Consider the following 14,941-nt stretch of genomic DNA (forward strand, 5'->3'; position numbering starts at 1 on the left):
GCAGTCAGAAACAGAGCATCGCTTTTCCTGCTTCAGGGGCCTCGTCAGCAAGCTGAGGCTTGTTTTTTCTGGGAAGGGCTGGCTAAAATCCTGTGTTTGCCTTGTTGGAGATGGAGACGGTTGCTGGGAGTGCCGGCCGCAGCAGCGCGGGCTGCAGGGCTGCTCGTGGGGAGCCGCATCCCTGGCAGGGCTGGTCTGTGCATCCGAGCAAACGCATGCTCCTCGGGTTTGCTCTGGCTGAGCAGCCAGCTGGAGAGAGCTGTGGAGGAGGAATTAAAATGGAAGTCTCTGGTGGGGAAGGGCTGTTTATTTTCTGAGGAATTAAATTCCATTTTATTTCTCTTTGGGCTTTGAGTGTTTAAAGGAACAAATTGGTACGTGCAGTGTGTTGTGTTCCTCTGGCTGGTCTCCAGGTGTGTGGAGGCTGTGACATTCAGATTGCTCTAGCTTGGCTTTTGCACCAACATTGAAATGTCCCTGAAAAATTTGGGAACTGCTGCATCCTTGGGGCATTCCCTGTCCTACCACTGCTGGTGGGAAGGGCACGGCTTGCACTGGTGCCATGGGGCCAGCCCCAGTGTGGATCTGTGGTTGCTGCATGTGATCTGAAACCCACACTCTGCATCCTTGGGTCTGTATTCCTCCACAGCTGAGCTTTGTGGTTGACCATGAACGCCAGCGGCCCTGGCTACCCGTTAGCCTCCCTCTATGTGGGGGACCTCCACCCAGACGTGACTGAAGCCATGCTCTACGAGAAGTTCTCACCTGCTGGGCCCATCATGTCCATCCGAGTCTGCCGGGACGTTGCCACGCGCCGATCGCTGGGCTATGCCTACATAAACTTCCAGCAGCCTGTGGATGGTACGCTCTCTGTAACACAGCCCCGAGGAGCTCCTCACAATGGGGGCCTGGGGTGTGCTAGAGAAGGAAGGGCAGGCTGTGGAGACGGGGGGAGCAGTTGTTTGAGGGGATGTCTCAGCTGTTGTGGCTTGGCAATATTCTGCTACTCCTGGGTTTTGATTGTAACTATTCCCAATCTTCTCTCTTCTCTTCCGTGGCTGAGGAGCTGACCCCTCCCACCCCTATCTCTGCTTAGAGACTGGGAGAGGATACAGCATCTGGGCTTTGGGCTTATATGGGAGGAGGAACGTGGCTTGCAAGAGTTTCCTCCTTCCGTGAACTGATGGAGAAGGGCAGCAAAACCCATTCTGCCCTTCCCTGGGGCAGCCAGCTGGCAGACATTGCAGTGATGCAGCGCTGCATGGCGTGGTACCCGACAGGCGCTTCATGCTGGAGCAAGGCAGCAGTGATGGGAAGGTGCTGGGTTAGTTGCCCTGGAGACCAAAATCCTTACTAGGTAAATGAGTTGGGCATCTGCCAGATTGGAGCTTGCAGTGAAATGAATGATCCCGTGGGAGTCAGACATGCTTTGTAGAGGAAAAAAGAAAATTAAAAAGGAAGGAGTGTTTTGGCTGGAGGGGAGGAGAGGAGAGCAGCCCCTGCCTGGCCCTGCTGCCCTGGGAGGCAGAGCTGCTGGTCTCGTTTAGGTTAATGAGCCCCTGTCTGACAGTATCGCTGATTCCTGTGCCCATCTCAGCTGCTGTAGGATGTGAGTGGGATCTGTACGTTACCTTCCTCTCTCCCCGTGTTCACTTCTTTGCCAGCTGAGCGAGCCCTGGACACCATGAACTTCGAGGTGATCAAAGGCCGTCCCATCCGCATCATGTGGTCCCAGCGGGACCCCGGGCTCCGGAAGTCGGGGGTCGGAAACGTCTTCATCAAGAACCTGGACGACTCCATTGATAACAAAGCCCTGTACGACACTTTCTCTGCCTTTGGAAACATCCTGTCGTGCAAGGTACACGCGCCCACGGGCCCTGCAGGAAAGAGCTTGCTGCAGAGCTGCCCCATGTTCTCATCAGCGTGCTCCAGCCAGCTGAAGTTCACTTTCTTGTTCTGCTTCCTACAAAGTTTCCTCTAAATTCCCACCTGCTTTGAAGCCAAAGGACTCTACTGTGTTTCTCTTGGGAATGAGGGCTTTCCCCCATGTGCCCCTCCTTCCCAGTGCCCGCACAGGGATGTGTGCTGTCCTGTCTGAGCTCAGTGCATCAATGACACTCGGGTCTCAGTGAGCCACGAGCTGTTGGGCATCATATAAAGCACTGAGTGTCTGGTCCTGTGCTTGCCTGGCTCCCTGACCTGCTGCCAACACCCCAACGCAGCTCAGATGCAGTGGGAGTGGGATGTCATGGAGGGTAAATGCCCCTGAAAAAAAGGAAGGGTTTTCCTGTGACTTACTTGTGTGCAAGTGTGGAGAAAACCGGTGTCTGTCTGTTTTTTTTTTTTCTTCCTTGTTCTGTGTTTGTAGGTGGTTTGTGATGAAAATGGATCCCGTGGCTATGGCTTTGTTCACTTTGAGACTCATGAGGCAGCGACTCGGGCCATCGAGACCATGAATGGGATGTTGCTCAACGACCGGAAGGTGTAAGTGCCGGAGAGGAGAGTGTCTCCTCGGCTCTGCACTTGGTCCTCGGTGCATGCCCAGGAGCAAACGCCTGCCCTGCTCGGGCTGCCACCTCCTGCTGCTGTCTTTCTCCCATCTCCCCATCCGTCCCTGCTGGGCACAGCAGCTCCGCTGCTCTCCAGGGCAGTGAGTCACTCGTGGTCGATGCTGGTGGAAGTGCGATAGTGGTTTGGAGCCGTTCCTGACGGTGGGGAAGAAGCCCAACCCTGGGCTGTGTTTTATTGCTGAGGCGGTGTAACGAGTGCCCACAAAGCAGGGCTGGGCCTCGATTTCGGCTGTTGGCATCAGATAATCTGGGCAGGAAGAGCTTTTGTTGTTCTTCAGCTCTCTGCTTGCATTGCATCACCTTATTCTCTACAGTCCTCTCTCCGTAGAGGCAAGCAGCTGCCCAAGGGGCTTGGGGATACCTTCGAGGAAGAGAGTTGGCAGCATCCCTTGGGGTCTTTTGAGGTCTGTGGGGTGACACCCCCAGCATGGGGCTGCGCTCTGTGGTAGCTCTGTCCCCGTTTCAGTAGTGCCATGTGGGGTCTGGGTAGGGAAACACCTGGGTGGGACATGCTGAAGTTGCTGGATGTGAAACACATGGTGGGTTTACGGGTGAGTAAAGCACTGCCTGAGGTGACGGGGTCGCTCTTGGCCTGTACTGAGCCAGATGTGCCTGTGTCCATCTTCCCTCTGCAGAGGACACAGAGGGTTTTGTGTCCCTGTCCTTGCTTCCTGCAGGTTTGTTGGCCATTTCAAATCCCGAAAAGAGCGCGAGGCAGAGTTTGGAGCTAGGGCAATGGAGTTCACCAACGTCTACATCAAAAACTTTGGGGATGACATGGATGATGACAGACTGCGGGAAATATTCTCCCAGTTTGGTGAGTACAGTTGTTGAAGCAAAATATCCTCATGTCTGATAAACTGGAGTTGGGGCAACTGCAGAGGAAGCTGGGGGGAATGCTTGATTGGAATACTGAGCCCCTTCTCTTGATGGGGTCTGACTTGCTTAAATACCACCTCAGCAAAGGACTGCAGTGGCTTAAATCGTCAGGACATTACATGTGCTTTCCTGCACTGATGGAGGATAACTTGTATTAGGTGCTCTCCTAAAAAAAAAAAAAAAGGGGTTTTTATTTTCTTGGGTAACAAATGTGGGGTTTTTTTGTTTTGTTAGGTTTTTTATTTCATTGTATTGAAACCAGTGTGCTGTCTGGTTATAGAAGCCCTGGGAATAAGAGATGCCGAGTCTGAATTTAAAGCAAAAAAAGGCTTTTCAATTTAGTCCATTACTGGAGGATGCCTCTTACGACATGGTTTGGTGTTGTGGCAAGTCGCAGACTGTACTGTCCATGCCAGGCCAGTGTTACCACAGATAACTTGTGAATACCCTTCATACGAACCCAATATATGTGTTCATAGTAAAGGAGGTGAGAACTTCTGGCCAAAGGAACTTAGTGTGCTAGCTGGAGAAACTGAAAAGCCAAGAGAAATGAGAGCAGCATCCGGGGTGGGAGGGATCGCCCTCATGCAGCCTCCCATTCCTGCCTCACAGCGGGGATCCTGCTGTCTGTCTTCCTGTTTGGCTCTTCCACCCTGCCATGGCTGTCCAGTCTCCTCGCTGGACTGGCTTCTCATGGTAGCGCCTGAGCACCATGCTGCATGGTGGCGGCACCCCCTCAGTGGGCGCCCCTTCTTCAGTTGGATACTCTCCTTTCCTCTTGCAGGAAAGACGCTGAGTGTCAAAGTCATGATGGACAACACTGGCCGCTCGAAGGGCTTCGGGTTTGTCAACTTTGAGAAGCACGAAGAAGCCCAAAAGGCAAGAGGCTCCTCGCTGCCCATCTGCTGTCAGCCCCCAGCTTGTTGCCTGCTGATGTTTCCACCTCACCCCGGCTTTGTGCTTGCCTGGGTGCTGGCACTGGCAGGCTGCCTGGACCTGGACAGGGAAGGACCTGGCCAAGGGGAGCAGAACTGCTTCCCTGCCCTCGCCCAGGGGTGGTTTTGCTCGCTGTAGGGGTGGTGGGTGAAGAGTAGAGCTGTGGCTGTTGGCTTTCTGCAGCACTCAGAGCCCTTCTCTCCGCTGGCAGGCGGTGGCCGACATGAACGGGAAGGAGATCAATGGGCGGATGGTGTACGTGGGCCGAGCCCAGAAGCGGCTCGAGCGCCAGAGTGAGTTGAAGCGGAAATTTGATCAGATCAAGCAGGAGCGAGTGAGCAGGTACCAGGTAAGGGGAGAGTGGGATGCCCTGTCCTGCTGGGCTGCACTGGGAACATGCCCTGAACATCCAGGAACATCCTCACCTTGGGGATAGCACAGTGCTCTCCGGAGCAGATCAGTGTGCTGCGTCCCTTCTGCAATTAAAAAAAGACCCAGACAGGGGTCCAGTCACTGCCTGGAAAAGGCATACTGGAAAACGCCATATCTTTCCTGATACTGGGAGCAGTATCGGGAAAGAGGAGAAAGATCTAAACCCAGGATGATGTTGGCCGGTGAACAAACTGGTCTGCTCTTTTCTGGAAATTTAAAATATTCGTTTGGAAATGAGGTGGCTTCCTGGTGTCTTGGAGCAGCTTCATAGCAATGGTCTGGGTGCCCTCTTCACTTGGGGTGTCTTGCCTCTGAGCAGAGCACACGTGTGGTCCTGGCTCCTCTCCACTGGTCCCATGGCAGCTCTGGAGAGGATGTGTTTGGGGGATGTCCCACCCTCCATCTGAGCTGCTGGTGAAACACACATCCAGCTTGAAAAGCTGCTGTAAACTTTGGGACCCCGGAGGCCAAGCTGCTATTTTGCTTGTTTGCAGGGAGTGAACCTGTATGTGAAGAACCTGGACGATGGGATAGATGATGAGAGGCTGAGGAAGGAGTTCTCTCCCTACGGCACCATCACCAGCGCCAAGGTGAGGGACCAGGGCTGTCACTGGGGGTCCTGGGATCGGCTGGCTGGTGTGCTCAGCCCTGGGAAATGGGTCGGGATTATCATCCTGTTAAGTTGCTGTTCCCTGCTGTTGGCTTGTATCTCAAGCCAAGCGTGAAGGACATGCCACTGGTACCCCATGCTGTCCTGGGGGACAGCAAATTGATTCAGCAAATATTTTGTAGCTTTGCTGAGTTACCTCAGTCCCCGTGAGGTGCAGAGTATGGGACCGCAAAGCCACATCATTCTGAATATTGCACAGCTGCTCTGCGGTTTGGGGCCAGTGTGACACTGATACAAATGGGAATGACCAAAAGCCTCCTCCCTCTGGGGAGAGTGGGGTTTGCCTGGCTGACAGGCTGGCATTTTGCCCTTTGGAAAAACATTAGAAGTGTCAGTCTTGCCCCCAGGACTGGTGTCAAGCTTCTCCTGAAGGCTGTGCGTACGGGTGCAGAGGGATGGTCTGGCTTTAAGATTGGATACCTGTAACCTGCCAGCTGCTGGGGACAGATGCTGCCTGGCCCTCGGGCAGGGCATGGTGTCCCACTGATCCCCAGCCCTTGCTGGCTCCTGCGGCATTACGCACCGGAGCATTGCTGGTCCATGGGCCCTGTGGGGCTGAGGCACAGACCCCCTGGAAGATCACAGGCTGCAGATCTTGGGCTGTCCCAGACTCTGCTATCTTCGTTTCCCAAACCTACTGGTTTTGCCCAAGCAAAACCTCCCCTTTCCCAGAGAAACCTCTCTGTGGAGCCCCATGGGTGCAGCCCCATCTGTCCCACCCTGGACATGAGGGCTGCAATGGGGTGCCCGTGGCCAGCAGGTCCCACGTGCACACACCTCCCTCCCTGCGCCGTGCTTTGTTGGTGCTGCGGTGATCTGTGGACTTAGCTGTCTTGTTCTAATCCAATTTTAGGTGATGACAGAGGGTGGCCACAGCAAAGGGTTTGGCTTTGTATGTTTTTCCTCCCCAGAAGAGGCTACCAAGGCCGTGACAGAAATGAACGGGAGGATCGTCAGCACCAAGCCTCTCTACGTCGCGCTCGCTCAAAGGAAAGAGGAGCGGAAAGCAATCCTCACCAACCAGTACATGCAGAGATTAGCTACCATGAGGGCCCTGCCCGGCCCTCTTCTGGGCTCCTTCCAGCCCCCCCCAGGGTACTTCCTACCCCCTATCCCCCAGGTGAGTCCCCGCTCCCCAGTGGGAACCTCGCACGGGGACCCAAATGTACTCTGGGCTGGAGGAGGGGGCGGTAGCAGTCAGGCTGAGGAGCTTATGTACCTCCAGTTTGCGCAGACCTGAGCACACACTGGTGTGGGATCAGCGCTGGGCTTCTGCTTAAGTGGCAGGGCTTGCCAAAACACTGGTGGGGTGCAGGTGCTCCTGGCAAGTAGCCACCAACTGTTCCCCAGAGGAGAGAACCAAGGAGGACTTTGGTGGGAGGATATGAGCATGGAGAACAAGCTCCTTGATGAAAGGAGGGGAGAGAGAAGGGTTGTAGAGGCGCAAAAGTTCACGGGGAGGAGATAAGTGGAGCTGCTGGAGGCTGCAGAGGCTGCAGGACTGGAGGTCAATCTTTAAAGTGCTCTGACACACTGCAGAGCGTGGTTTTGGCTTGCTTGTTCCGCATGCAGCGGCCGCTGAGATGCTCCAGGTTAGATCTGGCTCGGCTCAGCTCCCAAGTCATCTTGGATAACGTGTTCTTCTTTCCTAGCCGCAAACCAGAGCTACCTTCTACAGCCCCAGCCCAGCTGTCCCAGTCCGTCCTGCCACTCGCTGGAGTGCGCAGCCCTCCCGGCCTCCCCGTGAGTCAGCCTGCCTCTGCCCGGGGGCTCAAGGCACAAGCTGGTCTTGGTTGGGGACTGAGGGTCTCTAAAAGCAGCACAAACCACAGCAGGGCTGTTGTCTGGAGAAGTGTGTGGGATTTTGCTACAGGGTTGATGGTGATGGGCACTGGGGGATGAGACATTGGGGTTGATGCCAGAGGTGAGGTGCTCCTGAGCTTCCCCAACCCCGGTCACTCCCCTCCATGTCTCCTTCCATGCCTTTGCTATCAAGAAGCTTTATTAATTATGCTTTGTCTCTACAGCAGCATATCCCACAGCTACCCCAGTCCTGAGGGCTGCCGCGCCGCCCCGGCGCCTGCTGTCCAATGTCAGCACCATGAGACAGGCCTCCACCCAAGTGCCCCGCGTGGCCCCCCAGGCCCAGAGAGTGGGTGAGTGGGGGAAGGACCCGCCTCGGACGTCACCGTAGCAGTCGCACATTGGCAAGGCTGCTGGCTGCGAGCTTGGGTCTGCCTCCAAAGGTGGATTGGTTTGTGGGATAGCTCGTGGAGGAGTCTGGATGGTGCCCTTGGATGTGATGGGACTGGAGCAGTGTCTGTAGTAAATTAGTGTGTAACTTTTGGGGAAAGTTGTGGTCTTTCAGGTAATGGGACAGGTCTCTGATATGCAGATTGGTCTTGCCGGCTGTTGCTCTTTGTATATGTTCATTAAAGATTATGATGATGCAGCCACGGCACCCTAGGCTTAGTGCTCACACCAAGGTGGAGGTTGGGAAGGACCTCTTGGGCAGAAGCAGAGGTTCTCACCAGCTCTAGCTGAACTGCTGCCAAGGCCAAGCTCCCAGTAAAACACTCTTGTGTCAGAGGTGTTTGGAGCTGTGGCCCAAGAACAGGACCTTGCTGTCATCCCCAGCGCCTGGCTGTGCTGAGGCTGTCCCTGTGTGCCAGGGTGTCCCCTCTGCCTTGCCAGCGTGACACATCTGTGCTCCTGCAGGGCTGGTGACCGAGCTGCTGTCCCGCATGCGGTGCCCAGAGCATTCCTTACCCTGAGAGTGCTCCAACCTCATGTCTGTCCCATCACCCCTCTGCCTTTCGTGTGAGTGAGGAAGAGGAGGATGCTTGCCGAGGCTCGCAGTGTTGCCCTCTCCTCCATAGACAGGCTCTGAGGAGAGGCAGAAGTAATCCAGGGTGGAAGGTGCCCACCTGGTGAGCTGGTAAAGGTCTGAGGTCCCCTTAAACATGGGACTGTCTGGTGGGGCAGTGTTTACCTACAACCCTCAGGGCTTTGTGTGATTTACCCAAGGTGGTCTTTGGTGTTGAGTCTCTTATCACTGAAACGAGAAGGGGGACCAGGAGGGCTGTCTTTGGTTTGTCCCCTCTACTTTTGCCCTTGTCCTCTCATTCCTCTGCCCCTGCCTCCCTGCAGGAAGGGAGCCAGGGTGAGCTGGGGGCACTTGCTCTTGCAGCCCACCCGCCTCGGTGCTGTCCCCGTCCTCCGGTTGCTGACACAGATGGGTGTTTCTGGAGGACAGACAATGAGGCATAGGTGCCTTCACCAGCTCTCCTGCCCTCTGCACAAAACTGGGCAACCCCAGCCCGGTGGGCAGGATAGCAGTGCCCTGCCTGTCCTGGGGAAACTGCCTTTGACCTGGGGACTGCTTTGAGCCCATGGGCGGATTTTTCAGGCCCTCGGGCTGAGCACACTGCCCTTGTGGGTTCAGCCTCCTCAGCAGAAGCGTGCGTTTAACGGGGTCCTCCTCTCAAACATTCCTGCCCCCATTGCAGCCAACATCGGGACGCAGACGGTCAGCACTCGGGTGCCCTCCTCGCCCACCCTGCCGCGGGGCACCCCGCAGTACAAGTACTCCTCGGCCGTCAGGAACGTCCAGTCGATGGGGCACATGCCAACGGTGGTGGCCCCGCAGGTAACTGCTCTGTGGGCTCCTGGCTTCGGCATGGCCACTGCAATATGCATCAGTCCTGGGTTAATGCGGCCACTGGCTCCAAGCAGCCCATGGCTCTGTTTATGATTGGTGCTATGGGGACCTTTCCTTTGGGGCTGCTGGGGTAACTGGGGCTGTGGATCCAGTAGCCATGCCTGGCTCTGGCTTTCCTGGAAGCCGGCATTTGGATACAAGCAGGCAATGCCAGAGACTGCATCAGCGTCTGGGAAAGGTGAAATGCCCTGCTGCATTCGGGGTCCAGCACCGTTCCTGCAAGCCAGGTAACTCGCACATCGCTTCCAGCCTTTGACTGCTGCTCTTCTTTTTTTTTCTTTTTTTTTTTTTTTTTCTCCAGGTGGGAGAACCTGCTGTGCATGTCCAGGGGCAGGAGCCGCTGACGGCATCCGTGCTTGCAGCAGCCCCTCCTCAGGAGCAGAAGCAAATGATAGGTGGGTGTCACGGCTGCCCTGCTGAAGTAGGTCTGGCTGTGCGTGCATGCGAGGGCATGCAGCCTTGCATGCACTGGGGAAAATGTAGCTGCTAGGAGAAGCTGTAAGCCTTTGTGGGATTGCTCTGATATTATGCTACTTTAAAAAAAAAAAAAGTAATCCAGGCTGTGTTGGAAGGGTATGGAAGCAACAAAACCACTCCCTGTCCATATTAGCTGCCTGGCAGTGAGACAGCATCTGGCGAAGCGCTGCAGGAGAAGCAGAACTCCATCCTGCTCGTGCTGCCAGGCTGCACCAGGGCATTTGCGATTCTCCTGAACTCTGAGCTGTCCTGCATCACCGCTCTCGGGCGCTGATGAAGAGCTTGGTGGCCATGGGAGTTCAAGTCAGCTCTGCCCAAGGGAGGGCTGGGAGCAGACTAATTTGGGGAGGGAAGAGGGAGGTGTATGCACAGGGCTGAGGCACCCTTGCAAAACTGCGGTGGGGAATCTGGCAGTGAAATAATCTGCATGCTGGAGGATGGGATGGCAGGGGGAGGGCGATCAGCGTTGTCTCTGGCCAGTCAAAGGTGGCTTTCCTCCTCCACGCCTGGTTCCTCATATGGCTTTCCTTCCTGGGAAGCAGCCTGGTAGGTAGGGCTAATTCTCCCCGTTGTGTGGGGGTGCTGCAGTGGGACAGGGAGCATTTTGCCTGCAAACACTGCTGCAGTGACATGCTGGAGTAGGTTTGCTTGTGAGCAGTGGTTGTTGGGGGGTTTTTTTATTACTCTTTCCCACCATCACCACCCTTGTATCCTTTTCAGTTGAAAGGACAGAGCAGGGAGGGCAGGAGGTTTGCGCTGGGTTTGAAAATGCTGGAGGTCTTGCATAGTGGTGATGTCCTCCCTGGTGTTTGGAGCAGGTGAGCGCCTCTACCCTCTGATCCACGCGATGCATCCCTCACTGGCCGGCAAGATCACGGGGATGCTGCTGGAGATAGACAACTCTGAGCTGCTGCTGCTCCTGGAGTCTCCTGACTCCCTGCACTCCAAGGTAGGAGGCACTTGATGCCCAAACAAATCACATCTCAAAGGGCTAGCTACCCGCTGCTGCAGGGAAGGGTGATTGTGGCCCAGAAGATGGGCCAAGGATGTTGATAGCTGTGGGAAAAGCAAGTAGATGCTTTTTGTTTGTGGCTTGGTTTTTTTTTGAAGTGAAAAATAAGCAGAAGGGGCCCTGGGTTGATGGCACTGCACCCAGCACCTGAACGCCTGCCTGCCTTCAGCAAAAAGGGCCAAGTGGTTTGGTGGTGGCTGGGAAGTGAGAGGGGAAATGCAGGGTGGATGTTGCTCCCCGGAAGAAGAGGGGGAAATGCTCTTTCTTGAGAATAGAAACCAGATAAACGCTGCCTCTCTGAAGCATGTCTTCAGTTTCCTCCTTAATCCCAGTGAACATTTAACTTTGGTTCCATGAAAGCGGTTGCAGTGAATTGACTGCATCTCCTTGTTGCTCCTTGGAGGCAGGATTTGCTTTCACCCTTTCACTGACATATTTCTGAAGGAACACGGGCTCTGCCACGCAGTGTCAGGTAGCTCCACCTATGGAGAAGTTTGATTTCTCTCTGGACAGTTCTGACTCCTATAGAAAAGGAGATGCACCAGCATTTTCCTAGGGAAGAGGCCTGTGAGCCGATTAGTCTCCTGCAGAAGCAGCAGAGTTGGATTTTATAATTATTAAAGTCCTTTACCTCTTGGAAGTGGGTCTGTGTGGAGGACAGGACCTGGAACATTGCATTTCTTGTGCAGTGTGCTCCGATGTTGGAGCAACACAACTTCTCCCCCACTTTGTGCTCTCTGTTGCAAGATCGAGGAAGCAGTTGCTGTTCTCCAAGCGCACCAGGCTACCGAGACTTCCCACAAGAGCAGCGCCGCGGCTTTCCTGCAGTGACTCCGGGTAGGTGCAGGGAGCTGCTGCAAGCGTTGGCACGTGCGTGTTGTGCTCAGGGTCTCTGGTTTCTGACTCTGAAACTGGGGATTTGGTTTCTTGTCCAGACCAAGTATGGCTGGGTGAGCAATGTAAGTGTCTTTGACTGTAACATTCCACTTCTTAAATCACATCCCCCATTTTCCATACTTAATTGTACTGCAGAGACGTGGTTCTGTGTGGCTTTTCTATGTTCACAAGGGCAATGACTGTGCAACCAGGGAGGAGAATGGGAAAGGACCTTGCTTTTCTGTAGGTCGAGTGGGGACTGGCACAATCTTTCCTGGGATTTCCCAGTGGCTTTTGCAGAACTTTGTCAGTAGACCGCCCTATAAAATGCTGGCGGTCCTGTGTGGGCTTGAGCAGGAGAGCTGGCCCTGCTGTTGCAGGTGGGAGAGACCCATTAACAAGCAATTCAGACTCTCACGTACCCCTTTGAAGATAATATTTTCTTGACTTGTGATTGCAAGGAAACTGTGTGTCAATTCAAGTTCAGGTGAATTCTCATCTGGATTAAATTGTTCCCTTAGCAGTTGAAAATTGTATATGTGAGCTCTTTGGGTTTTCTTGTAGACTTCAGGACTGGGAGCAAGCTCTGACAACATTGCCTTTGAAGAACAGCAGCAGCAAGCCCACTGTGCTTTTGGAATCATGCCTGTACAGTGACCCTGGCTTGTCTTCAACATCCCATCCTATTTTTTTTTTTTTTGGTGTGTGTGTGTTGTGAACCTTGCAGAATTGCTTCTTCCTGCACCTGTAAAAAAATCCCCATGTTAATTATCTTCTTGCTACTGAAAGCATCTTGTGAAATGTAGTGTGGAACCCAGCCTGGTTCAGTTGCCCAGGAAACTACAAGTGCTGATGAATCACCATTTTTAGTGAATTTATTTGGCTCTGTAGTTTTATTTGTTCCTGTAGCTGACATGAATAAAGAACTGATGCTTTCACCCCCAAAGCATGGGTTAGTTCCCTTTGCAGAAAGACAAAAAATACTTATTCTCTGTTTCATGCAGGTGGAGGGATGGACTTTGGTCAGGCTGCTGTAATTAGTGTTTGAAGCTTGTGATGCTGGTGGGGTGGCAGTCCTGAGAGGTGGCAGGAAGGGACATATAGGATTAAATGAACAAATTGCCAACCAACAGGCTCTCCTTCTCCTTTCTGACTCTCTAGGAGGATGGCTTTAAGCAAACTTTATACCATCTACCTGGATTTTATCCTCTCTAGTTAGCTGTTTTTAACTTCCTTTCAAAAGGAATCAGCTGCCTATGGTTCTTCTTTTGTAATGGACCTTGTATGTCTGCAGGGGTAGTGGCTCCAAGTGTCTTCTGCTGGTCACCACACTGTGTCTGGTGCGCAAGACCTAGATTTTGAAGTATTGTGGAGTAGCTGTAAATCAGAAGCTGCTTCTCTGTGTTCCTGACCAGTGGTTTCAAGGAGTCACTGATGGGCCTGAAAACATTCATAACCACATCGTGTCCCACTGGGATACTCCCTGCTTGCAGGAGTAGCTGGGACCCATTATGAATGTGTTCTGCTCTGTGGGCCTCTCCCAGTGCACGTTGCTGTTGTCATCCTGGCCTTAATGCTCTGCTCTTCCTATTTAGGAGAGGAATTTCAGTCCCTAGAGGCTCCTTGGTTCTTGCGACTGGTGAAGTATTCACCTTACTTGACTGCTGGCAGGAGCACACCTTCACCACCTCCACCTACCTTTCTGTCTAACTTGTGTGCTGGTGTTGCTGTCTCAATCTTCCTTCTGTGTTGTATCATACTCCAGCTCGCTGCTAAGTCATCCCTCCTACCTCTTTTCCTTCCAGCATTTTAATAGAATCACTTTCACATTTGTTTCTGTGTGGTATCTGTTCTCTCAGCTGGGACTCTGCCCTGGGGCTTTTCATCATTGCTTTTTCTTAATATTTTTTTTTGCCAATTCTTCCTCTGACCTCCTTAAATATTTCTCTTCCTCATAGTGGATGCCTGAACTGTGTGCTATTTAGATATCTCCTTCTCAGTGAGATGCTTATAAAGGATTTCAATCTACTTAATATACAGGGCCTTCATTTAAATTGCTATTTCTCCCAAAGGGCTACTGGCTGGAAGCTTTTTGTGCTTAGTCTCTAGAGGAAAAAATGTGTATTTGCATGAGTGTAAGGTATATAAGAAGCTGGAACGGAACTGTACAGGTAAACTTCACTCTGCTGTTGGCTACCTTGTCTGCAACCTCTTTTCAGGTGTAACAGGCCAGTTCAGATGTGCCTGTGCCTCCACCTACAATGCCAGATGGCTTGGCTTGAGAAGACCGCTGTAAAGCTAGAGGGAATGCAAAGCAGGGCCAAGGAACACAGGGACATCAGAACAGCCTAAAAAAGGATATGAATGAGGACCAGGGTCTTTTAAATGTTTATCAGAAAAGGCGAAGTTGGAGTTTGGCTCCCCATGTATACTGGAAAGCTTTCAGAGTAGCTCCCTGGCTGAACTCCTCAGGGAAGTCTGAGGCTCTACGGAATTGAGGCAGGAGCAGCAATGCAAATGTGAATCTGGAGTCTCTACTTTGGAAAAGTTGCTGTGGCTTTTGAAAGGGGTGGATGAAGGTGTGCCTCTGACAAGCACTCCCCAGCTGCCCCTGGGGACAGCACTACCTTTACATGCCTGGGAGGGGTCCTGCACAGACAGCAGCCCCCTTGCTGGAACAGAAGAGGAGATAGGAGCAGAAGGGACCCTGGGCTTGAAGTACTGTGTCTTGGTGCTGTGCTGGATCTTTGTTTACCTGGTGGTATTGCTGGGGAAAGTCTTAGAGATAAGGCCCAAAAAGGCATTGCTGTTGCTGAGAGGGGACAGAGATGGTAAATGCTGCGGCTTAGAGGTGTTATGATGAATTGTAGTTGAACAGTGCAGGTTCAACTTCATCCACCACTCCAGGTAACACCAGCGCTCCAGATAACAGGATAGTTCTTACCAAGCAAGGCCAGTCTTCCTCCTGCATTCTGTGACCTTCCTCTGCTTATCTGTATACTGCTGGCCTGCGTTTCTCCACCCTTACTTGCTAAAAGCTCTGGCAAGTGCTGGTTGTAGGATCAAGGGAGCTGTGGTGCTTAGAAGTGGGAGGGGAGTGAATGGAGCAATTTGTGCCCTGCAGGGAAGAGTTGTTTCAAGGCATGGCCCATTACAGCTGATGGAATACAGCCCTGGGACCTGTAACAACTACTTAGCGTTAGGCTAAGATAAGGAGCCTTTGTCTTTAATAGCATTAAAGTGATGTCTGCTTCCATTCAGTTCAGTGGGGTACCTGCTTGAAACCCTGACTGCTGGGAGAAGTGAGTAAGGTGGGAAACAGACATAGGGCCTAGCTTCTATCTCTTGCTCTGTACTGTAAACACTTG

At 53.1% G+C, this 14,941-nt stretch overlaps 1 protein-coding gene across 2 annotated transcripts; it reads left to right on the plus strand.

Moving 5' to 3' along the window:
* Positions 1 to 668: 668 nt before the first annotated feature.
* Positions 669 to 11,528, plus strand: PABPC1L (poly(A) binding protein cytoplasmic 1 like; the record flags this gene model as incomplete). 2 transcript variants are annotated; one of them, XM_082007419.1, is made up of 14 exons in its annotated part: positions 669 to 861; positions 1,665 to 1,858; positions 2,369 to 2,484; positions 3,248 to 3,387; positions 4,234 to 4,328; positions 4,597 to 4,734; positions 5,312 to 5,407; positions 6,341 to 6,607; positions 7,140 to 7,230; positions 7,515 to 7,643; positions 8,997 to 9,136; positions 9,510 to 9,603; positions 10,504 to 10,634; positions 11,445 to 11,528. In XM_082007419.1, 14 exons carry the CDS (start codon positions 669 to 671, stop codon positions 11,526 to 11,528), a joined length of 1,908 nt encoding a protein of 635 aa, XP_081863545.1. The 2 variants fall into 2 exon arrangements, with proteins under 2 accessions (XP_081863545.1, XP_081863546.1); XM_082007420.1 differs by having other exon boundaries at positions 7,518 to 7,643.
* Between the last annotated feature and the right edge of the window lie 3,413 nt (positions 11,529 to 14,941).

This window comes from Phaethon aethereus (genome assembly GCF_964289735.1).
Source record: "Phaethon aethereus genome assembly, chromosome: 16".
NCBI lineage: Eukaryota > Metazoa > Chordata > Aves > Phaethontiformes > Phaethontidae > Phaethon > Phaethon aethereus.